The sequence below is a fragment of the Cherax quadricarinatus genome, chromosome 21 (genome assembly GCF_038502225.1).
Source record: "Cherax quadricarinatus isolate ZL_2023a chromosome 21, ASM3850222v1, whole genome shotgun sequence".
Taxonomy (NCBI): Eukaryota; Metazoa; Arthropoda; class Malacostraca; order Decapoda; family Parastacidae; genus Cherax; species Cherax quadricarinatus.
In genome coordinates this window covers 34,371,502-34,396,881 of record NC_091312.1, presented here as the reverse complement: position 1 = coordinate 34,396,881, position 25,380 = coordinate 34,371,502, and the positions used below count along the sequence as shown (strand labels likewise).

At 42.9% G+C, this 25,380-nt stretch overlaps 1 protein-coding gene across 1 annotated transcript in view; it reads left to right on the top strand.

The window, feature by feature from the left end:
• LOC138853059 (eukaryotic translation initiation factor 3 subunit A-like) overlaps window positions 1-1,961 on the top strand; it is a 3,225-nt gene extending 1,264 nt beyond the window's left edge. Inside the window, exons 2-3 of the mRNA XM_070087442.1 lie at window positions 301-672; window positions 841-1,961. Coding sequence (XP_069943543.1) covers window positions 301-672; window positions 841-1,650 — 1,182 coding nt within the window. The 3' untranslated portion in view covers window positions 1,651-1,961. The remainder of the gene's footprint in view (window positions 1-300; window positions 673-840) is intronic.
• Window positions 1,962-25,380: the final 23,419 nt, after the last annotated feature.

The following is a 25,380-nucleotide window of genomic DNA, read 5'->3' as shown; positions in this document are numbered from 1 at the left end:
TGTGAATATGATGACAGACACTACCCTCAGTGTGAACATGATAACAAACACTCGCCTCAGTGTGAACATGATGACAGACACTCCCCTCAGTGTGAACATGATGACAGACACTCCCTTCAGTGTGAATATGATGACAGACACTCCCCTCAGTGTGAACATGATGACAGACACTCACCTCAGTGTGAACATGATGACAGACACTCCCCTCAGTGTGAACATGATGGCAGACACTCCTCTCAGTGTGAACATGATGACAGACACTCCCCTGAGTGTGAACATGATGACAGACACTCCCCTCAGTGTGAACATGATGACAGACACTCACCTCAGTGTGAACATGATGACAGACACTCCCCTCAGTGTGAACTTGATGTCGGACACTCGCCTCAGTGTGAACACGATGGCCGACACTCCCCTCAGTGTGAATATGATGACAGACACTCCCCTCAGTGTGAACACGATGACCGACACTCCCTTCAGTGTGAACATGATGACAGACACTCCCCTCAGTGTGAACATGATGACAGACACTCACCTCAGTGTGAACATGATGACAGACACTCCCTTCAGTGTGAACAGGAGAACCGACACTCCTCTCAGTGTGAACATGGTGGCAGACACTCCCCTAAGTGTGAACATGATGACAGACACTCCCCTCAGTGTGAACTTGATGTCGGACACTCGCCTCAGTGTGAACACGATGGCCGACACTCCCCTCATTGTGAATATGATGACAGACACACCCCTTAGTGTGAACGTGATGGCAGATACTCCTTACAGTTTGAACATGATGACAGATACTCTCCTCACTGTTAACATAATGACAGATACTCCCTACAGTGTGAACATGATGACAGACCCTCCCTTCAGTGTGAACATGATGACAGATACTCCCCTCAGTGTGAACATGATAACAGACACTCACCTCGGTGTGAAGATGATGACAGACACTCACCTCGGTGTGAAGATGATGACAGACACTCACCTAAGTGTGAACATGATGACAGGCTCTCCCCTCAGTGTGAATATGATGACAGACACTACCCTCAGTGTGAACATGATGACAGACACTCCCCTCAGTGTGAACATGATGGCAGACACTCCCCTCAGTGTGAACATGATGACAGACACTCCCCTCAGTGTGAACATGATAACAGACACTCGCCTCAGTGTGAACATGATGACAGACACTCCCCTCAGTGTGAACATGATGACAGACACTCCCTTCAGTGTGAATATGATGACAGACACTCCCCTCAGTGTGAACATGATGACAGACACTCACCTCAGTGTGAACATGATGACAGACACTCCCTTCAGTGTGAACAGGAGAACCGACACTCCTCTCAGTGTGAACATGGTGGCAGACACTCCCCTAAGTGTGAACATGATGACAGACACTTCGCTCAGAGTGAACATGATGATAAACACTCCCATCAGTGTGGATACGATGACAGACACTCCCCTCAATGTGAACTTGGTGTCGGACACTCGCCTCAGTGTGAACACGATGGACGACATTCCCCTCAGTGTGAATATGATGACAGACACTCCCCTCAGTGTGAACACGATGACCGACACTCCCTTCAGTGTGAACATGATGACAGACACTTCCCTCAGTGTGAACATGATGACAGACACACCCCTTAGTGTGAACGTGATGGCAGATACTCCTTACAGTTTGAACATGATGACAGATACTCTCCTCACTGTTAACATAATGACAGATACTCCCTACAGTGTGAACATGATGACAGACCCTCCCTTGAGTGTGAACATGATGACAGGTACTCCCCTCAGTGTGAACATGATGACAGATACTCACCTCAGTGTGAATATGATGATAGATACTCCCCTTAGTGTGAACATGATGACAGACACTCCCCTCAGTGTGACCATGATGACAGACACTCCCCTCAGTGCGAAGATGATGAGAGACATTCCTCTCAGTGTGAACATGATGACAGATACTCTTGTGATGTAGTTCAGCTGGACTTGTGAGGTCTCTAGTGAGACCTCATTATATAGTCACACCTTGCCTTGGCAAGCGTCTGTCAGAGCCACGCCTTTTCGGCTTAAGTCTCAGCTCCTTTGTTCGTCTCGGCATCAGGTCGTAGCACGTGGTGCACACCCCATTGTGGAGGGTGCTTGGACCACCATATAAGGTCAAGGAACAGCATGATAGAGGGACTTCGAGTGGAGCTGCTGTTGTGTGCAGAGCTCTGAGCAGAGAGGCTTCGAGCAGAGCTGCTGCTGTGTGCAGAGCTCTGAGCAGAGAGGCTTCGAGCAGAGCTGCTGCTGTGTGCAGAGCTCTGAGCAGGAGATTCGAAAGAATCTGAGACTTAAGTCGACAAAGCGTGGCTCTGACAGACGTTTGCCAAGGCATGGTGTGACCATATAATTAGGTCTCCCCAGAGACCTCACAAACCCAGCTGAACTACATCACACTCCCCGTCAGTGTGAACATGATGACAAATATTCCCCTCAGATTGAACATGATGACAGATACTCCCCTCAATGTGAACATGATGACAGACGCCCCCTCAGTGTTAACATGATGACAGACACTCATTTTAGTGTGAACACGATGACAGATACTCCCCTCAGTGTGAACATGATGACAGATACTCCTCTCAGTTTGAATATGATGACAGACACTCCCCTCAGTGTGAAAATGATGACAGATACTCCCCTCAGTATGAATATAATGACAGACACTCCCCTCAGTGTGAACATGATGGCAGATACTCCCCTCAGTGTGAACAAGGCCTCTGTCAAGAGCAGTGTTGCAAGACCAGTGTCAGGAACAGTGTTGCAAGACCTGCGTCAAGAGCAGTGTTGCAAGAGCTGTGTCAAGAACAGTGTTGCAAGAGCTGTATCAAGAGCAGTGTTGCAAGACCTGTATTAAGGACAGTGCTGCAAGACCTGTATCAAGAGCAGTGTTGCAAGAAAAGTGTTGCAAGAGCTGTATGAAGAGCAGAGTTGCAAGAGCTGAATGAAGAGCAGTGTTGCAGGAGCTGAATGAAGAGCAGTGTTGCAAGAGCTGTATCAAGAGAAGTGTTTTAAGAGCTGTATTAAGAGCAATGTTGCAAGAGCTGCATCAAGAGATGTGTTGCAAGAGCTGTATCAAGAGCAGTGCTGCAAGAGCTGTATCAAGAGCTGTTTCAAGATAAATGTTGAAAGAACTCTATCAAGAGCTGTGTTGCAAGAGCTCTGTCAAGAGTTGTATTGCAAGAGCTGTATGAAGAGCAATATTGCAAAAACTGTATCAGGAACAGTTTTGCAAGCGCTGTATCAAGAGAAGTGTTTTAAGAGCTGTGCCAAGAGCAGTGTTGCAAGAGCTGTATCAAAAGAAATGCTTTAAGAGCTGTATCAAGAGCAGTATTGCAAGAGCTGTATCAAGAACAGTGTTGCTAGAGCTATGTTGCAAGAGTTGTATCAAGAGCAGTCTGAAGAGTAATGTTGCAAAAGCTTTATCAAGAGCAGTGTTGCAGGACTTGCATGAAGAGCAGTGTTGCAAGAGCAGTGTTGGAAGGGCGATGCCAAGAGCAACGTTACTGGAGTTGTACCAAGAGCAGTGTTGCAAGAACTGTATCAAGAGCAGTGTTACAAGAGCTGTATCAAGAGCAGTGTTGCAAGATCAGTGTTGCAAGAGATGGCAGCCTTAGACAGTGGCCGTCTTTCTCAAAAGCAGAAGTGTCGTCAAGGGTTAAGATGGTATTCTCTACCTCTGGATATTCGCACTTAACTCTCTTGCACAAGTGAGGATGGTATGTATATACGCAGCTGCAGGTTCCTGCTCAGTATCAACTTATATTCATTCCTTTATTGCCTGTTTCTTTCTTTTTATATTTTCTGCCTAGTGGTATAAAGGAATTTTTATATTTTTATATTTGGACTCTTGTCACATTTCAATTAATATTTATCCGAGGGAAAAAATCGATAAAGCAATATTAATATTTTATTATGAAATGAAATATCTTGTTATTTCGCATTTTGTCCACTTTTTAGAATTTTAGGAAATTTAATTTTTATACTTAAAGATATTTTTGGTTACAAAAATAACAAGAGTTTAAAGTGGCAGCTTTTATCATCGCCTCTTGAATACTCAGGAAGTCACAATAGTCGTGACTTTATTAGTACTAGCAGACCTACTCTTAAAACTGTGTATGGACTCAGCTTCCAGCAGTTCGTCATGCACATGTTCCACTTCATGATCATCATCAGACTGAAGAAACACACACCTAGATCTTCAACCTTCAGTTGTGTCTCCCTCTCCCCAGTCCTCTCCCTGCCCTCTCTTTTTTTCTTAGTCATTTTTAGCATATATTAGCTTCTATTTTTATTACTACCATTTAATATGAGGTCTTATTCCACTGAATTATATTATTAATCTAATATTCATTTCAGCATTACAATTATAAGTCAGTTTGACGTCGTGCCTCAGTGTTCCGCCACGTAGTCCTGATAGAACCTTCCTTCATACGTCTGTGTAAATCACAGATGAAACCATTACTTTAGGTTTAATATTTTGCATCAGCGATGAAAGATTTAAAATATTTTCCTTTATCTGTATCAGCGATGAAATATTTGTCCAGATGTGTTCCTCTTTGTAACACTGCAACGACAGTTGACGCGCATGATGAAATAGCAGTTGTACCCTGATTTATCAGTAATTAAATAATAATGATGTTGATGCTAATATAATAATAATAATAATAATAATAATAATAATAATAATAATAATAATAATAATAATAATAATAATAATAATAATAATAATAACAATAATACTTGTAAGATCAAGAACAGAAATTCTATTTCATTATGTTTTCTTATATGTCAAGAAAGCGATACAAAATCTCATATATTGCCCTTAATCTACAAAACTACAGGGATTATACACCCAGAAGTGTATATTTCATAGCGCATGTACAGTAGTGTGCATATTAAATAGGACAGTGACACAGTTCTGTTTCGCAATCCTGCATTTGGTTAATGCCCATAGATTCTCAATTGGGTTGAGCTCAGAAGAGTTTCCAGGCCAATTTAAAACGTTTAGCTCACTCTCTTCATCATTTTTCTGGAAGTGTGGCATAGAGCAAGATCCCCTTGGAAAATGCCTTCTCCACCAGGAAAGTCTCTATCCACAATGGAAAGCAAATGAGTTGCCATGATTGCCTTGTATCTGTCACTGTTCATCGTTCCCTCAACAATAACAAGTAGTCCAGGGCCTTTAGCAGTAAAATTACCCCAAAATATCTCTTAGATGGGTGTTTTGGAGCGTGTTGAATGTGTTCATATCACTGACCGGTGGTGCCTATGTACTTCAAAATGAGCCTCATCTGAAAATATAACTTTTCTCTATTCATCTGTCGTCCAATAACTGGTTCTTTACCGACTTTATGGCAGCTCTGCCAACTTCAAGGAACCTTCGTCGAACAGATGAAGAATCAACATTTATGCCAGCTGAAGCCAAATGTCTCTGTAGAGCTTTGCTGGTTTTCTTGGGATCCTTCACAGTATTTTTATGATAACCTTGTCATCACGAGGTGTTGTCTTGCATTTCCTTCCACATCTTCCTCGACGCAGCCCTCCACAGTCACCAGTGTCGTCAGTTTTCTTCAGAATCCGACCAACAATTGACTTTGTTTGGCTCAATTTTTCAGCGATCTGTCTGATACTCAAATTAGCATGTTTTCTCAAAATTACAATAATTACACGTTTCCCAGGTGTAACATCCATCATCAATTTCAACAGTAATCATGAAGTGAAGGGGAGAATTTGGCGAAACCACATTCATTCACGCAACAAAAAATACTCCTCAAAACAATAAACCCTGCCATTACATAGTCTTTGCTGCCATTACTACACAAGAACATAACAGAGGAGGAACACTGAAACAGACCTTCTCAAATCCAACCACTAACATCAGTATTTGTCTAACCTATTTTTATGCTACCCAAGTAATAGCTTTTATGACCTTTTACTCATGTGCAAGTTGATTGTTCTACTATATTGTATTACTGTTACTACTACAACTTAGATTACTGCTACTACTATTACTACCACCACTAGTATTACACCTCACTCTAAGCGTATGTATATACCCTCTGTGTCCATGCACTGTTCTCTCCTGCAGAGCAAAATGTTGCCACAATAAAATGTCACCTCAGTTGCACTAGTGTCCTTTTATCTAACAACATGCTTGCAGGAATATCCTTGCAGAACAACAGCTGTTGTAGCAATGACAAGAGTCGCAAGATACTTGCCAGATGTAGGTAGCAAACTATTCTGAAGAGAAAAGAACCTTTTTAAGCCGGAGACTAAGACACATTGTAAGATAATTACAAAATTTACTCTTGTCCCAATTAATTTATACAATATTCTACACTTGTTTTGGTGATTAAAATACTTTTGACTGGTGGTAAAGAGGCAATAATCCAACTTAACAAGTTAACACAAATATTTTGTAGCATTTTGACGATGTTTTTGTTATTTATCGGCGTCACCGACTTCATTTGCCTTTGCTGTACATTACTGTCCTATTTCTTGATAACTTTTTTGTTGTTGACCTTAAAAAGATGGTGTTCCAATTCCTTGCTGTGCTTGCGTAGTTTATGATGGATTTTATTTCTGAATCTCTTGATTCTGGAGAGATGGACCGGTAAGCCAGAGGAAGACCTCAGTCAGATGACCAAAAACTCCAGCTGCGGGTCATCATATGACTCAGACCCGCGTCAGAAAACACTTGTCCTGTTTCCTGACAATCCTTACCTAACCTAACCTTGAAAGAATGTATTTAGTCTCAAGTATTGCATTCAAATCTGTGAAAATGATCCTTTGTTCATTCACACTACATAGTTCTACAGTAGTCAGCATCTGAAGTCACGTTTCAATTACTCATTTCTAAAAAGAATTTATATTTTTTTTAACCCCCATATGGTTATGATTTAAAGAAATTTATCTTCATAACGGCATGACTACATTCTATCTTCAAAATTATATCTCCACTTCTTATACTGTCTTCAGTGTTATAAATTACCTGAATAAGTCTGCTATGCGGGCGAAACTTTTCGAAAATAATGATACTTAAGTGATGCGCATGTCTTACTGATCAACCTGTCGGTGTTCTCTATGATTTATTATATGATACCTTGGCACGTCTTAATAACTTATTTATTTAAGAATATAAATATTTAAGAATTAAAAATTTCACTTTTAAATGAGCATTAAAATACTGATTGGTCTCTCTGTCTCTTTACAACTTGAAAGTTGTAGCGACTGTCTCGTACACACTTGTTTAATTCCATTTCTTAAGAAAGTGAGTACGTCTGTCGGTGTTTCCGGATCCCTATGATAGTGTCCCCATGATAGTGTCCCCATGATAGTGTCCCCATGATAGTGTCCCCATGATAGTGGTCCCATGATAGTGTCCCTATGATAGTGTCTCCATGATAGTGTCCCCATGATAGTGTCCCCATGATAGTGTCCCCATGATAGTGTCCCCATGATAGTGTCCCCATGATAGTGTCCCCATAATAGTGTCCCCATGATAGTGTTCCCATGATAGTGTCCCCATGATAGTGTCCCCATGATAGTGTCCCCATGATAGTGGTCCCATGATAGTGTCCCCATGATAGTGTCCCCATGATAGTGTCCCCATGATAGTGTCCCCATGATAGTGTCCCCATGATAGTGTCCCCATGATAGTGTCCCCATAATAGTGTCCCCATGATAGTGTTCCCATGATAGTGTCCCCATGATAGTGTCCCCATGATAGTGTCCCCATGATAGTGGTCCCATGATAGTGTCCCCATGATAGTGTCCCCATGATAGTGTCCCCATGATAGTGTCCCCATGATAGTGTCCCCATGATAGTGTCCCCATGATAGTGTCCCCATGATAGTGGTCCCATGATAGTGTCCCCATGATAGTGGTCCCATGATAGTGTCCCCATGATAGTGTCCCCATGATAGTGTCCCCATGATAGTGTCCCCATGATAGTGTCCCCATGATAGTGGTCCCATGATAGTGTCCCTATGATAGTGTCTCCATGATAGTGTCCCCATGATAGTGTCCCCATGATAGTGGTCCCATGATAGTGTCCCTATGATAGTGTCCCCATGATAGTGTCCCCATGATAGTGTCCCCATGATAGTGGTCCCATGATAGTGGTCCCATGGTAGTGTTCCCATGATAGTGTCCCCATGATAGTGTCCCCATGATAGTGTCCCCATGATAGTGTCCCCATGATAGTGTCCCCATGATAGTGGTCCCATGATAGTGTCCCCATGATAGTGGTCCCATGATAGTGTTCCCATGATAGTGTCTCCATGATAGTGTTCCCATGATAGTGTCCCCATGATAGTGTCCCCATGATAGTGTCCCCATGATAGTGTCCCCATGATAGTGGTCCCATGATAGTGGTCCCATGATAGTGTCTCCATGATAGTGTTCCCATGATAGTGTTCCCATGATAGTGTCCCCATGATAGTGTCCCCATGATAGTGGTACCATGATAGTGTCCCCATGATAGTGTCCCCATGATAGTGTCTCCATGATAGTGTCCCCATGATAGTGTCCCCATGATAGTGTCCCCATGATAGTGTCCCCATGATAGTGTCCCCATGATAGTGTCCCCATAAGAGTGTCCCCATGATAGTGTTCCCATGATAGTGTCCCCATGATAGTGTCCCCATGATAGTGTCCCCATGATAGTGGTCCCATGATAGTGTCCCCATGATAGTGTCCCCATGATAGTGTCCCCATGATAGTGGTCCCATGATAGTGTCCCCATGATAGTGTCCCCATGATAGTGTCCCCATGATAGTGGTTTCATGATAGTGTCCCCATGATAGTGTCCCCATGATAGTGTCCCCATGATAGTGGTCCCATGATAGTGTCCCCATACCTGGAGGTTACCTGGAGGTTATTCCGGGGATCAACGCCCCCGCGGCCCGGTCCATGACCAGGCCTCCCGATGGATCAGGGCCTGATCAACTAGGCTGTTACTGCTGACCGCACACAGTCCAACGTACGAGCCACAGCCCAGCTGATCCGGCACTGACTTTAGGTATCTGTCCAGCTCTCTCTTGAAGGCAGCCAGGGGTTTATTGGCAATTCCCCTAATGCTTGATGGGAGGCTGTTGAACAGTTTTGGGCCCCGGACACTTATGGTGTTTTCTCTTAGTGTACCAATGGCGCCCCTACTTTTTATTGGGGGCATTTTGCATCGCCTGCCCAGTCTTTTACTTTCGTAGGGAGTGATTTCTGTGTGCAGATTTGGGACCATTCCTTCCAAGATTTTCCAAGTGTAGATTATGATATATCTCTCCCTCCTGCGTTCCAACGAGTACAAGTCAAGTGCTTCCAAGCGTTCCCAGTAGTTAAGGTGCTTGACAGAACTTATACGTGCAGTAAAGGATCTCTGTACACTCTCTAGATCTGCGATTTCACCTGCTTTGAATGGAGATGTTAATGTACAGCAGTATTCCAGCCTAGAGAGAACAAGTGATTTGAAAAGGATCATCATGGGCTTGGCATCTCTCGTTTTGAAAGTTCCCATTATCCATCCTATCATTTTCTTTGCACGTGCGATCGTGGCACTGTTGTGATCCTTGAAAGTGAGATCCTCAGACATTACTACTCCCAGATCCCTTACATTATTTTTCCGCTCTATTGTATGGCCGGAGTCAGTAGTATACTCTGTTCTAGTTATTATCTCCTCCTGTTTTCCATAACGGAGTAGTTGGAATTTGTCCTCATTGAACATCATATTGTTTACCGTTGCCCACTCGAAAACTTTGTTTATATCTTCTTGGAGGTTAACCGCGTCCTCAGCAGATGACAGCCTCATGCAGATCCTAGTATCATCCGCAAAGGATGATACGGTGCTGTGGTGTATATCTCTGTTTATGTCTGATATGAGGATAAGGAATAAGATGGGGGCGAGTACTGTGCCTTGTGGAACAGAGCTCTTCACTATGGCAGCCTCCGATTTAACTCTGTTGACCACTACTCTTTGTGTTCGATTTGTTAGGAAGTTGAAGATCCATCTCCCCACTTTCCCAGTTATTCCTTTAGCACGTATTTTATGGGCTATTACGCCATGATCGCATTTGTCAAATGCTTTTGCAAAGTCTGTGTATATTACATCTGCATTCTGATTTTCTTCCAGTGCATCCAAGGCCATGTCATAGTGATCCAGTAGTTGTGAGAGGCAGGAGCGACCTGCCCTGAACCCATGTTGCCCTGGATTGTGCAGATTTTGGGAATCCAGGTGATTTGCAATCCTGCTTCTTAGCACTCTTTCAAAGATTTTTATGATGTGGGACGTCAGAGCTATTAGTCTATAGTTATTAGCTAATGCTTTGCTGCCACCTTTATGGAGTGGGGCTATATCCGTTGTTTTAAGTGACTGGAATTTCACCCATGTCCAAGCTCCTCCTCCATAGTGTACTTAGGGCACGCGAGAGGGGTTTCTTGCAGTTCTTAATGAAAACAGAGTTCCACGAGTCTGGGCCCGGGGCTGAGTGCATAGGCATGTTGTCAATGGCTTTTTCGAAATCTATCGGAGTTAGGGTAATGTCGGAAATCTGGCATACATTTATGGAGTTTTGAGGCTCATTCATGAAGAAATCATTTGGGTCGTCGATCCTCAGACCGATTAGTGGTTCACTAAACACAGAGTCGTACTGGGATTTCAATATTTCACTCATTTCCGTGTTGTCATCTGTGTAAGTCCCATCCTGTCTGAGTAAGGGCCCGATACTAGATGTGGTATTTGCCTTGTTTTTGGCATATGAAAAGAAATATTTTGAATTTCTTTCAATTTCACTAATAGCTTTAAGCTCCTCCTGCCTCTCCTGGTTCCTGTAAGAGTCATTTAGCTTAAGTTCGATAGTTTCCACTTCCCTGGTCAGCGCCTCCTTTCGTGTATCAGATATTCTAGCACTCCTGAGGAGCTCAGTGACTCTTCGTCGTCTTCTGTAGAGGGAGCGTCTTTTTCTCTCCAGTTTACTCCTGCTCTTCTTCTTTCTTAGGGGAATATGCCTAGAACATGCTTCGGCTACCAGGAAGTTGATCCTTTCAAGGCACTGGTTTGGATCCATGTCATTTAAGACATCTTCCCAACATGTTTCGTATAGGACATGGTTTACCTGGTCCCAGTTGATGTTCTTGTTGTTGAAACTGTATTTTGTGAAGACACCTTCACAGGTACATGCATTCTGCTGTTCAGGACCCCTATGCATGTACGTCTGGACTTCGATTAGATTGTGATCGGAATTAGTTGTTTTTGATATTCTTATGTCTCTTATCAGGTTCTCATTATTTGTGAAGATAAGGTCAAGTGTGTTTTCTAGTCTTGTTGGCTCCACTATCTGCTGGCTTAAGGTGTGTTTTTCGCAGAGACTTAGTAGCTCATGTGTGTGTGACCTTTCATCTGCGCTACCTCCAGGGATTGTTTCAGCTATAACATTATTTGCTACATTCTTCCATTTTGTATGCCTTAGGTTGAAATCACCAAGCAGTAAGATGTTTGGGAATGGAGCTGGAAGGTTTTCCAAACAGTAATCGATTTTCAGTAGCTGTTCCTTGAACTGTTGTGAGGTTGCATCTGGTGGCTTGTATACAACCACAATGACTAGGTTTTGGTTCTCGATCTTTATTGATAGAACTTCAACTACCTCATTTGTGGTGTTCAGCAACTCCGTGCAGATAAGGGACTCTTTGACATAGAGGCCAATCCCCCCTTGTTGCCTGTTTTTTCTGTCGCATCTAAAAAGGTTGTAACCACTTATCCATATTTCACTGTCAAAGTGATCTTTTGTGTGAGTCTCTGTGAAGGCTGCAAACATTGCATTAGACTCCACTAGAAGTCCACTGATAAAAGGTATTTTGTTGTTGGTGGATGGCTTAAGGCCCTGTATATTAGCAAATATGAACGAGGTTGTATTCTGTGTTTGTTGGGGGGATTTTGTTATTGGCATCAGTAGTTGTAATTCTGGAGGGCCATGGGTGGCCACTGGCTGCGCCTCCAGTCCAACAAGGCTCCAATGTGGTGGACTATTTTTGTTATTTCCTTCCATTTTCTTTTTTCGTTTCCTGCCACTAAAAAATCACCTGGAGTTGGGTTGTCGTAGCTACTATTGTTTGTCTTGTGAGGTCTGTGCCTCCTGGTCCCTTTTAGATGGTATGCAGGGCACTCGATGTTGTAACACTGCTTCTGGAGGACCGAGGAGTGGCACATTTTTGGGTGAAAGAAAGTACAGGAAGAAGAACGACATACTCCTTTAGACAGGAGGTCGCTACATTTTTTGGGATGGTCAAAGTTGCATGTCCCATTTTTTCCCCTGTTATTCCATGCTTACAGATGCCCCAAGCATAATATTTGCACAAATTCACCTTTGGTTGAGAATTGTTGGGAGGTGTGTTGTCAATTTCTGCAGGTTCTGGGACTGCACTATAATCCTCAGTATCCAAGCCAGGGCCACCCCGTCCTGGATTCCATCTACTTTCCCCAGTAGAGGAAGAAGGAGGAGACTCCTCTCCAACATCTGTACTGTGGGCCACGGTCTTGTGCAATGATGGTTGTATATTTACTGTTTTTGTGGTGGTTTGGGTAGTGTCCCTAGGAGAGTCTGGGCTGGCAGTAAGGCTGGGGGCTGGGTCTGGGTCAGCACTGGGGCTGGGGGGTGGGGCTGGGTCTGGGTCAGCGACTGGGCCGGGGCCAGCACTGTGGGTATTAGTGCTATGACTGGGGGAGCCTGGGCCAGTACCAGCACTGTGGGTATTGGTGCTATGCCTGGGGGAGCCTGGGCCAGCACCAGCACTGTGGGTATTAGTGCTATGACTGGGGGATGGGTCTGTCTTAGCACCATGTGGGTGACTAGATAGTTTCGAGTCATCTGTTGTGGTATGGACATTCTGCATTTTTTGATACACTATCTCTTGCTCCCATGTTTTATATATTTTTGGTAGACTATCCAAGAGGTCATCCTTGTTTTCTTGATTATTTTTATCATTTATTACTCTCCTTAGTACCTTTCTGATACCTGACCAAAGTTCTACATCTTTATTGCACAACCAGAAGCACCTTGCTAGTTCGAGGTCATTTTTTGAGGCTGTATTTAGTCTAGTACAAGAGATATGGTGTTTGGAAGAGCATAGGTTGCATGTGATTCTGGATTTCCTTCCAAGGATTTTTTTACATGTCCCACAGATATGCTGTGCTGACATCCTGTCTGTATCCTACTACACTGTATGCCATGGAAGAAAACTGATTTCCACTTTACCTTTCTCTTGCTGGTGCCAGTAATATGCAAGAAGTGTCTCCATGATAGTGTCCGTCCCCATGATAGTGTCCCCATGATAGTGTCCCCATGATAGTGTCCCCATGATAGTGTCTCCATGATAGTGTCCATCCCCATGATAGTGTCCCCATGATAGTGTCCCCATGATAGTGTTCCCATGATAGTGTCCCCATGATAGTGTCCCCATGATAGTGTCTCCATGATAGTGTCCATCCCCATGATAGTGTCCCCATGATAATGTCCCCATGATAGTGTTTCCATGATAGTGTCCCCATGATAGTGTCCCCATGATAGTGTCCCCATGATAGTGTCCCCATGATAATAACCCCATAATAGTGTCCCCATAATAGTGTCTCCATGATAGTGTCCCCATGATAGTGTCCCCATGATAGTGTCCCCATGATAGTGTCCCCATGATAGTGTCCCCATGATAGTGTCCCCATGATAGTGTCCCCATAATAGTGTCTCCATGATAGTGTCCCCATGATAGTGTCCCCATGATAGTGTCCCCATGATAGTGTCCCCATGATAGTGTCCCTGTTACAAAAAAACGCGATTCTAAAAGCTTAGAGATCTCCAGTGAATACTAGAAAGGACTGCCCTTCTAGCATCCAGCCTGTTACTGGGTTTTTGTAACAAGTAGTCAGTATCCTTGTCCAATTATCCATTAAAATTCAGTATGGTTCAATAGTGCTTTAGGATTACAACTGGTAGGCTACTAACTAGAGAAATTAAAATTTAATAAATTTATTAAGTCTATAAGTTGTCTAGAGGTATATTATCAAAGTAAATTAAAACACAGCAATCAAAATAAAATCAATCTCTCGAGTTCAATATTATTGTGCTGAAAGCACATATCACATTTATAATTCTTAAGTACCGTCAGGTACATTAACATTTAATAAGATATTACAAATATGTACAAGTAAGTGTGTATGCATGTAAGTGCTCTTAAGTAGTTAGCTATGTCTCAAGACTCGAATAAGACTTAAACAAGTGACTGACAAAGTCCTCAAATAAACTAACTTCTTGACCGACTGGCAACCCGAACAGTCTGCTTGAACAACAAAGAATGCTAAGCCCAATAGCAATGCAATATGCGACTGCGACACAATCAGGATCAAGGAGATAATATAACGACACTAAGTAGGGACCATCTGCAGATCCTCCACAAAAGTTACATAATACTCCCATAATACTGAATCTACGTTCAGCATAGGAAAAACACGACTGTGACAATACACAGAAACCAGTACAAAATTAGGTCAGAAGCTATAGCTAAGGACCTGAGATTTTCAGAGTGTCAATGTGACACACAACCTCAGTACAACGTCGAAAAACACAAAGTCTATACAATGTTCTGTGAACAAAGTCCTACAGAACTAACAAGAATAATGAGACAGACAATCTGTCCAACCAGCAAGCGAGTCTCCAGCAGACTGAATACTTTACGAGAGGTGAGGACACCCCCCCCTCGATCACGTGATAGCTACGTGGACAACTGCAGCTCAGAAGCCGGCAGTATAACGAGCGACAAGCGATAATTACAGTAGTTTGACAATCAAGCCTAACTGAGCACATTTTATATACATCCTAACAACATAAGCTAAATAACAATATAACAGTCAAATAATAATATAAAGTCATACATTTACGATTTAGCTATTATCGCAAATATAAGCAATATAAAATTAAATGAAAAGGTAATATACATTATATATACATAATAATCATTGTAACCCATTCAGGGGTTGCAACACCCCCCCCAACACGACAGAGGGTCGCACTAGGAGTTGCATGAATGTCTTTCACATTATTTCTGGTTACTCATATCAATATTATCAATATCAATATTAACGAGTCTCTTGTGCCAAGCACCTCTACAATTTCACAGCGTCCGTCACTAGGATATGCTCCTAGGTACTAGGGCAGTACACAGTATCGTATATCTTCATACTCGTGGTTATGTACATCAGTGTAGAGACTGGATAGCGCTGACAAGGAGGGCACGTTGAGGCTCAATCATAGTAGAGGAGACTGCATTCCACTCTTAAGTAGTGGTTGTGGAATGCGAGGCAGTATGAACATCTGAGTATGAAACAGCTTAAGGTGTGTAGTGAGGGGGGGGGTCTGCGACAGGACAGTGTTGCGTCACGCAGTACATCACCCGCACCACACTACTCACTCAACACTCAGCTTGTCTCCTCCTCACACAACATTACTGTGAATATATAAATATAATAATTAGACATGACATGAGTATATATAGTTAATATGGGCTGGAGGGATTAAGTTACTTTACTGAATTTGAGATAGCAAGTAACAAAAGGTATTTGGGCATAAAATTACGTTAATTTAATGTAATTGATAATTATTAAGGACGAGACAGAGCGTCAGCAATTACATTACAATGACCACTTATGTGTTTTATACTAATAGAATAAGGTTGGATTCTGAGGGTCCACCTCATGATCCTAGCATTTTTACTTTTCATGGTATTTATATAAGTGAGTGGATTGTGGTCAGAAAAAACGTTAATTTTAAATGGGGAAGTGCCCAAATACACGTCAAAATGTTCTAAGGACACCACAAGAGCTAGAGCCTCTTTCTCAATAGTGGCATAATTTTTCTGGTGTCGTTTAAGCTTAGATGAATAGTAACATATAGGATGGAGAATATCAGTGGATGTTGACTGTTGGAGCAGCACAGCACCCACTGCATAGCCACTCGCATCTATATGTAAAAAGAAGGGAAGATTGAAATTAGGACTCTTCAACACAGGAGCAGAGGATAGCAAGCGCTTCAACCTTTTGAACGAGTCTGAACAATCTCTAGTCCAGGTGAACTGAACTTTGCTACTAGTAAGCTCAGTGAGAGGAGCTGCAATCTGAGAAAAGTTTGGACAGAACCTGCGATAATATCCTGCCATACCCAGGAATCTCTGTACTCCTTTCCTATCCTGAGGCACCGGAAATTCAGAAATTGCACGAACCTTAGCCTCAATAGGAGCAACCTCACCTTGGCCGATACAAAAGCCTAGATAGGTAATCTTGGCTTGACCAAAACTACATTTGGCTAAGTTGACAGTGAAGTTGTAGTGCGCCAGTCTCTCAAACAATGCTCTGAGACGCGTCAAGTGCTGTTCCCACTCGTCACTGTACACCACTAAGTCGTCAAGGTAGGCTTCTACTCCTTCTAAGTTGTGGGTCAACTCGTTCATTATACGTTGGAATGAAGAAGCCGCGTTACATAGGCCGAAGGGGGTGACGAGGTAGTTAAACAATCCATCTTGAACAGTAAAAGCAGATATTTCTTGAGCACGTTCAGTAAGCGGGACTTGATAATAGCCTCGTAAGAGATCTAAACGGCTGACAAACTGGGCTCCTGACACACGATCAATAAGGTCGTCAATGCGAGGTAGAGGATAACCATCAGGCAAGGTGACAGAGTTCACTTTCCTGTAATCAGTGCACATCCTGAAACTACCGTCAGGTTTAGGCACTAAAATACAGGGAGATGCCCATGGACTTTTACTGCGCTCAATAAGTCCGTGAGATAACAGAAAATCAACCTCTTCTCTCAATGCTTTATGCTTTGTTGGACTCATCCTATATGGTGATTGCTTAATGGGTGATGCTCCCTGTACATCAACGTCATGTACACCCAGAGTACAACGTTTAGGAACATCACCGAACAATTCAGGGAAATGCAAAATCATGTTTTTAATGTCACCAGCTTTATCAATCCCAAGGTTACTAAGAAAATCGTCTAGTGAGTGTAGAGTCACTGAATTTTCTAAACGCACCTCTATACCTCTAGAGATGTCAGGCAGACTGACGTTTTCTTCCTCTGTCCTAGGAAGAATAGAAGTAGTAGGTAGAGGACTAGCGTAGTATGCCTTAAGCTGGTTAACATGGTACACATGATTAGATTTCTTTTTCCCAGGCGTACGTACCAAATAATTTACGTCGCTAAGCTTTTTCACTACTTCCAGGGGACCATCATACCTGGCTTGTAGAGCATGACCTGGTACTAATTTCCGAGCCATCACCTTATCTCCTGCTTTAAAAGAACGAGAGACAGCACGCTTGTCATAATGCTGCTTCATTCTAGCTTGGGCTGAAACTAGGTTTTTCGAAGCTAGCTCTCTAGCGGCTGTCAAATGTTGCTGCATTAATGAAGGTGAAGTACTCAATGAAGGATTTGATTTTCCTGTCCACACGTCTTTTAACACTGCAAGAGGACCACGCACTTGGTGTCCGAATATTAGTTCAAACGGACTAAACCCGAGACTTTCTTGCTCACTTTCTCTCATAGCGAACAGAAGAAAAGGTATACCCTCATCCCAGTCTCTAGAAAAATGTTCACAATAAGCTCTCATCATGGACTTCAGTGTCTGATGAAATCTCTCTAGAGCCCCTTGTGACTGTGGATGATAACTGGTTGAAAGTACAGACTTTATTCCTAGGTGGGATAATGCTTCTCGAAAGATCTTAGAAGTGAAATTAGATCCCTGATCTGATTGTATCTCTCGTGGCAATCCAACCTGGGAGAAAAATTTCATCAACGCTCTCACAATAGCACGAGCATTAATTTTTCTCATAGGAATAGCTTCGGGATAGCGTGTTGCAGCGTCCATAATAGTAAATAAGTATTGGTTTCCTAGTTTGGTTCTAGGCAAAGGACCAACACAATCAATAATAAGACGTGAGAATGGTTCACCATGCACGGTGATAGGAATGAGAGGCGCAGGTGGAGGTGTGTGCGCTGGCTTGCCTGTCACTTGACACACGTGGCAACGTCGCACATGATCAGCTACTGTTTCCTTCATCTTTGGCCAAGTAAAATGTTTTGCCAGTTTACCGAGTGTCTTCTTGACACCCAAATGTCCTCCTATGGGACTATTGTGAGCAAAATCAATGGCTTGTTCACGAAATGTAACTGGTAACACTACTAGATTCTTGACTGTGTTAGAAACACTATCAGCTGACAACTTACATGTATTTTTCTCCATCAGTACACCGTTACTATAATAGTAACAATTATCGAGATCCTTTGCTTCACTCTCAGTAACTGCTATATCTCTCAGTCTTTCCAGTGACTGATCAACAAACTGATCCTTGATTAAATCATCATGAGTTAGAAATTTAACGTCAGTTGTGTCCTGACTAGGTTGATGACCGGGGGGAGTCAGTGTTAATGATCCTGGGCGCAGAGCGTCACTAAACAACATATTCAACCCCAAATCATTGTCATCCACTAACTCAACAGGAGACAAGGATGGTTGTTGAATCTTTGACATAGCTCTAGTAATTGCGCTGAGAGGAAATAAAATAGGTTTCTCTCTACAAGCTTCAATGGCATAATTATCATCAGTGTTGTTATTAATCACAAGTGGTTCCTTACATATACCAGCATGAAGGATATCGTTCCCTATCAACAAGTCCACTGACCTGATGGGAAATACACCACTGGATATACCCACTGAAATATAACCAGTATAATAGCTTGTTTCAATATAAACTTTGTGCAGAGGCACTTTTATAACAGCCCCTCCATAGGCTTCTAACAATACATCTATCTTGCAATAGGTATCGTCAGTTATGGGCAGTACATCTTCTCTTAATAACGTGAGATAACTGCCAGTGTCTCTGAAAGAAATTATCTCAGTTAGATGTGATTCGTCAAATCCTACTTTATCTCTCGAAAAGTAAGGACTCATCGCTGAACGAATCTTTTCGTCAGATACACTTTCTGACGCTAGTCATCTGTCCTGAGTAACATTATCTAAAACAGTAGGTTCAGAGGTATTGCTAGGATTTTGGTGCCTTTGTTGCTCGGAAGAGGATACGACTTGTGTGGGGGCGCCAGCCGCACGACTGTATCTCGTATCTCTTTCTAACTTATAGCAATACTCTCTAGCATGTCCTTTTCTGTTACAATATGTACATTTAACTTTCTTCTTCTCGATACCAGATATCTGTCTAGCCACAGAGACAGATTCAGGATTGTGAGTTTTCCTGGTAAAGGTACGAGAAGTTACAGTAGCAGGTACATCAGGCCGGCAATAAGCAGCTGATTTAGGTTGCCAACTTCTAGGACAATCTTTAGTTACCTTGTTTCTGAGTGTTTTAGTACGTACAAGTTTGTGAGAAATTTCGTAATTGTCTGCTAATGTTGCAGTTTCCAGAATATCCGAGGTAGTATGATCGATCAGATATTCTTGTACGTCCGCAGACATATAGTTGTTAAACTCTTCGTGTAGTAACAACTGAACAAGGCTGTCGTAGTTGGTACATTTAGCAGCTCTAGTCCATCTCTCAAATGCAACTTTTTTCTCACGAGCAAACTCTACACAAGTTTGATCTTCTCGTCGTTGTAACGTACGAAATGCTCTTTGATAACTTACAGGTAACAAGTTATATGTCTCTAGAATTGTTTGTTTGACAGCGTCATAACTAATGTACTTGGCAAATGGCAAAGCAGCCGTACAAGTTTGAGCTCTTCCCGTCAAAGCAGTATGAAGCAATGTTGCCCAGTGCTTACGTGGCCAGTTCATAGCACGAGCCTGGTTCTCAAACACATCAAAATATGTGTCTAAGTCACTTTCAAAAAACTTAGGAACCATAGATGCAGCTTTCTGCACATTAAATGTGTCCTGTGATATATCAGTCTGTTGTCTTAACAGACGAACATTTTCTCTTTGGAAATCTTCTTCGTTCAATTTCCTCTGTGCCTCTATTTGTGCAGTCTGCAACATAATGAGGCGTTCCAACCTCTCAAACTGTTCCTGAGAGATAGGGCCAGTAGGTAATGGAGGAGTAGGGAAATTAACATGGTCTGGACGGTCCTTAGGTCGGACACTTCGTCCAGCCGTCTCTAGAGAGTCTAGATCTGGTCTAGGATAAGTAAATACAGGTGTAGTATACACTGTACTAGTATTAGGCTGTGTCATACTACCAGCTACACTCTGTACTAAAGTGTCAGTGAAGCGGGAAGGTGTGAGCGAGAACTGAGCTACACTAGGCTCAGACACGAGGCTCACTTCTGCTCTAGTTGCTCTTTCATCAACTTCAAATAGAGCCATACTTCCTAATTGTGACACTAGGCTTTCTGAATCTGAATCATAATCAGACATATCTGTATGAGCAGGAAACAATATATCTTTGATTAATGCTCTGACAGTTTCTGCGGTGTAATTCCTGTTATACGTCACACCGAGATACTTGGCTACTTGCCAACACGTCTGAAGTTTTAATGTACTCAACTCAGACAAAGTCAGAGTATCAATTAACTGTTTCACTTTGGCATACATCACGAAAATAATTGTACTACGAGAGAGTGATTATGGGAAACTATAATCTTAATAGGAATTTTAGTGTTGGATGTCTTAGAGCTAGAGCTCATAAACAGTATTTCCATCTCCTTGGATCAAGAGACTCAGTCAGTTACATACATCCACCTGGTATGTTGTACAAGACTAAACTCAAAGTCTTCAGATTAGGAAAGTACTCAAAAGTGTTTGATCATAGATTCACTAGTATGTCAAACTGGACAATTTCTCCAACACCTTGGATCAAGAGCCTCCCGGACAGTTTCTCCAACACCTTGGATCAAGAGCCTCCCGGACAGGCCCCCATTTGTTACAAAAAAACGCGATTCTAAAAGCTTAGAGATCTCCAGTGAATACTAGAAAGGACTGCCCTTCTAGCATCCAGCCTGTTACTGGGTTTTTGTAACAAGTAGTCAGTATCCTTGTCCAATTATCCATTAAAATTCAGTATGGTTCAATAGTGCTTTAAGATTACAACTGGTAGGCTACTAACTAGAGAAATTAAAATTTAATAAATTTATTAAGTCTATAAGTTGTCTAGAGGTATATTATCAAAGTAAATTAAAACACAGCAATCAAAATAAAATCAATCTCTCGAGTTCAATATTATTGTGCTGAAAGCACATATCACATTTATAATTCTTAAGTACCGTCAGGTACATTAACATTTAATAAGATATTACAAATATGTACAAGTAAGTGTGTATGCATGTAAGTGCTCTTAAGTAGTTAGCTATGTCTCAAGACTCGAATAAGACTTAAACAAGTGACTGACAAAGTCCTCAAATAAACTAACTTCTTGACCGACTGGCAACCCGAACAGTCTGCTTGAACAACAAAGAATGCTAAGCCCAATAGCAATGCAATATGCGACTGCGACACAATCAGGATCAAGGAGATAATATAACGACACTAAGTAGGGACCATCTGCAGATCCTCCACAAAAGTTACATAATACTCCCATAATACTGAATCTACGTTCAGCATAGGAAAAACACGACTGTGACAATACACAGAAACCAGTACAAAATTAGGTCAGAAGCTATAGCTAAGGACCTGAGATTTTCAGAGTGTCAATGTGACACACAACCTCAGTACACCGTCGAAAATCACAAAGTCTATACAATGTTCTGTGAACAAAGTTCTACAGAACTAACAAGAATAATGAGACAGACAATCTGTCCAACCAGCAAGCGAGTCTCCAGCAGACTGAATACTTTACGAGAGGTGAGGACACCCCCCCCCTCGATCACGTGATAGCTACGTGGACAACTGCAGCTCAGAAGCCGGCAGTATAACGAGCGACAAGCGATAATTACAGTAGTTTGACAATCAAGCCTAACTGATCACATTTTATATACATCCTAACAACATAAGCTAAATAACAATATAACAGTCAAATAATAATATAAAGTCATACATTTACGATTTAGCTATTATCGCAAATATAAGCAATATAAAATTAAATGAAAAGGTAATATACATTATATATACATAATAATCATTGTAACCCATTCAGGGGTTGCAACAGTCCCCATGATAATGTCCCCATAATAGTGTCCCCATAATAGTGTCTCCATGATAGTGTTCCCATGATAGTGTTCCCATGATAGTGTCCCCATGATAGTGTCCCCATGATACTGTTCCCATGATAGTGTCCCCATGATAGTGGTCCCATGATAGTGTCCCCATGATAGTGTCTCCATGATAGTGTCCGTCCCCATGATAGTGTCCCCATGATAGTGTCCCCATGATAGTGTCCCCATGATAGTGTCCCCATGATAGTGTCTCCATGATAGTGTCCGTCCCCATGATAGTGTCCCCATGATAGTGTCCCCATGATAGTGTTCCCATGATAGTGTCCCCATGATAGTGTCCCCATGATAGTGTCTCCATGATAGTGTCCGTCCTCATGATAGTGTCCCCATGATAGTGTCCCCATGATAGTGTCCCCATGATAGTGTCCCCGTGATAATGTCCCCATAATAGTGTCCCCATAATAGTGTATCCATGATAGTGTCCCCATGATAGTGTCCCCATGATAGTGTCCCCATGATAGTGTCCCCATGACAGTGTCCCCATAATAGTGTCTCCACGATAGTGTCCCCATGATAGTGTCCCCATGATAGTGTCCCCATGATAGTGTTCCCATGATAATGTCCCCATAATGGTGTCCCCATAATAGTGTCTCCATGATAGTGTCCCCATGATAGTGTCCCCATGATAGTGTCCCCATGACAGTGTCCCCATGATAGTGTCCCCATGATAGTGTCCCCATGATAGTGTCCCCAAAATAGTGTCTCCATGATAGTGTCCCCATGATAATGTCCCCATGATAGTGTCCCCATAATAGTGTCTCCATGATAGTGTTCCCATGATAGTGTTCCCATGATAGTGTTCCCATGATAGTGTCCCCATGATAGTGTTCCCGTGATAATGTCCCCATAATAGTGTTCCCGTGATAATGTCCCCATAATAGTGTCCCCATAATAGTGTATCCATGATAGTGTCCCCATGATAGTGTCCCCATGATAGTGTCCCCATGATAGTGTCCCCATGACAGTGTCCCCATAATAGTGTCTCCACGATAGTGTCCCCATGATAGTGTCCCCATGATAGTGTCCCCATGATAGTGTTCCCATGATAATGTCCCCATAATGGTGTCCCCATAATAGTGTCTCCATGATAGTGTCCCCATGATAGTGTCCCCATGATAGTGTCCCCATGACAGTGTCCCCATGATAGTGTCCCCATGATAGTGTCCCCATGATAGTGTCCCCAAAATAGTGTCCCCATGATAGTGTCCCCATGATAATGTCCCCATGATAGTGTCCCCATAATAGTGTCTCCATGATAGTGTTCCCATGATAGTGTTCCCATGATAGTGTTCCCATGATAGTGTCCCCATGATAGTGTTCCCATGATAGTGTCCCCACGATAATGTCCCCATGATAGTGTTTCCATGATAGTGTCCCCATGATAGTGTCCCCATGATAGTGTCCCCATGATAGTGTCCCCATGATAGTGTCCCCATGATAGTGTCCCCATGATAGTGTCTCCATGATAGTGTCCGTCCCCATGATAGTGTCCCCATGATAGTGTCCCCATGATAGTGTCCCCATGATAGTGTCCCCATGATAATGTCCCCATAATAGTGTCCCCATAATAGTGTCTCCATGATAGTGTCCCCATGATAGTGTCCCCATGATAGTGTCCCCATGATAGTGTCCCCATGATAGTGTCCCCATGATAGTGTCCCCATAATAGTGTCTCCATGATAGTGTCCCCATGATAGTGTCCCCATGATAGTGTCTTCATGATAGTGTCCCCATGATAGTGTCCCCATGATAGTGTCCCCATGATAATGTCCCCATAATAGTGTCCTCATAATAGTGTCTCCATGATAGTGTTCCCATGATAGTGTTCCCATGATAGTGTCCCCATGATAGTGTCCCCATGATAGTGTTCCCATGATAGTGTCCCCATGATAGTGTCCCCATGATAATGTCCCCCCCATGATAGTGGTCCCATGATATTGTCCCCATAATAGTGTCCCCATAATAGTGTCTCCATGATAGTGTCCCCATGATAGTGTCCCCATGATAGTGTCCCCATGACAGTGTCCCCATGATAGTGTCCCCATGATAGTGTCCCCATGATAATGTCCCCATGATAGTGTCCCCATAATAGTGTCTCCATGATAGTGTTCCCATGATAGTGTTCCCATGATAGTGTTCCCATGATAGTGTCCCCATGATAGTGTTCCCATGATAGTGTCCCCATGATAGCGTCCCCATGATAGTGTTTCCATGATATTGTCCCCATGATAGTGTCCCCATGATAGTGTCCCCATGATAGTGTCCCCATGATAGTGTCCCCATGATAGTGTCCCCATGATATAGTGTCCCCATCCCCATGATAGTGTCCCCGTGATAGTGTCCCTATGATAGTGTCCCCATGATAGTGTCCCCATGATAGTGTCCCCACCATGATAGTGTCCCCATGATAGTGTCCCCATGAATAGTGTCCCATGATAGTGTCCCCATTATTGTGTTCCCATGATAGTGTTCCCATGATAGTGTCCCCATGATAGTGTCCCCATGATAGTGTCCCCATCATAGTGTCCCCCCCATGATAGTGTCCCCATGATAGTGTCTCCATGATAGTGTCCCCATGATAGTGTCCCCATGATAGTGTCCCCATGATAGTGTCCCCATGATAGTGTCTCCATGATAGTGTCCCCATGATAGTGTCCCCATGATAGTGTCCCCAAGATAGTGTCCCCATGATAGTGGTTCCATGATAGTGTCCCCGTGATAGTGTCCCCATGATAGTGTCCCCATGATAGTGTCCCCATGATAGTGGTCCCATGATAGTGTCCCCATGATAGTGTCCCCATGATAGTGTCCCCATGATAGTGTCCCCATGATAGTGTCCCATGATAGTGTCCCCATAATAGTGTCTACATGATAGTGTCCCCATGATAGTGTCCCCATGATAGTGTCCCCATGAGAGTGTCCCCATGACAGTGTCCCATGATAGTGTCCCCATGATAGTGTCCCCATGATAGTGTCCCCATCATAGTGTCCCCATGATAGTGTCCCCATGATAGTGTCCCTATGATGCTGTCCCCATGACAGTGTCCCCATGATAGTGTCCCCATGATAGTGTCACCATGATAGTGTCCCCATGATAGGGTCACCATGATAGTGTCCCCATGTCCCCATGATA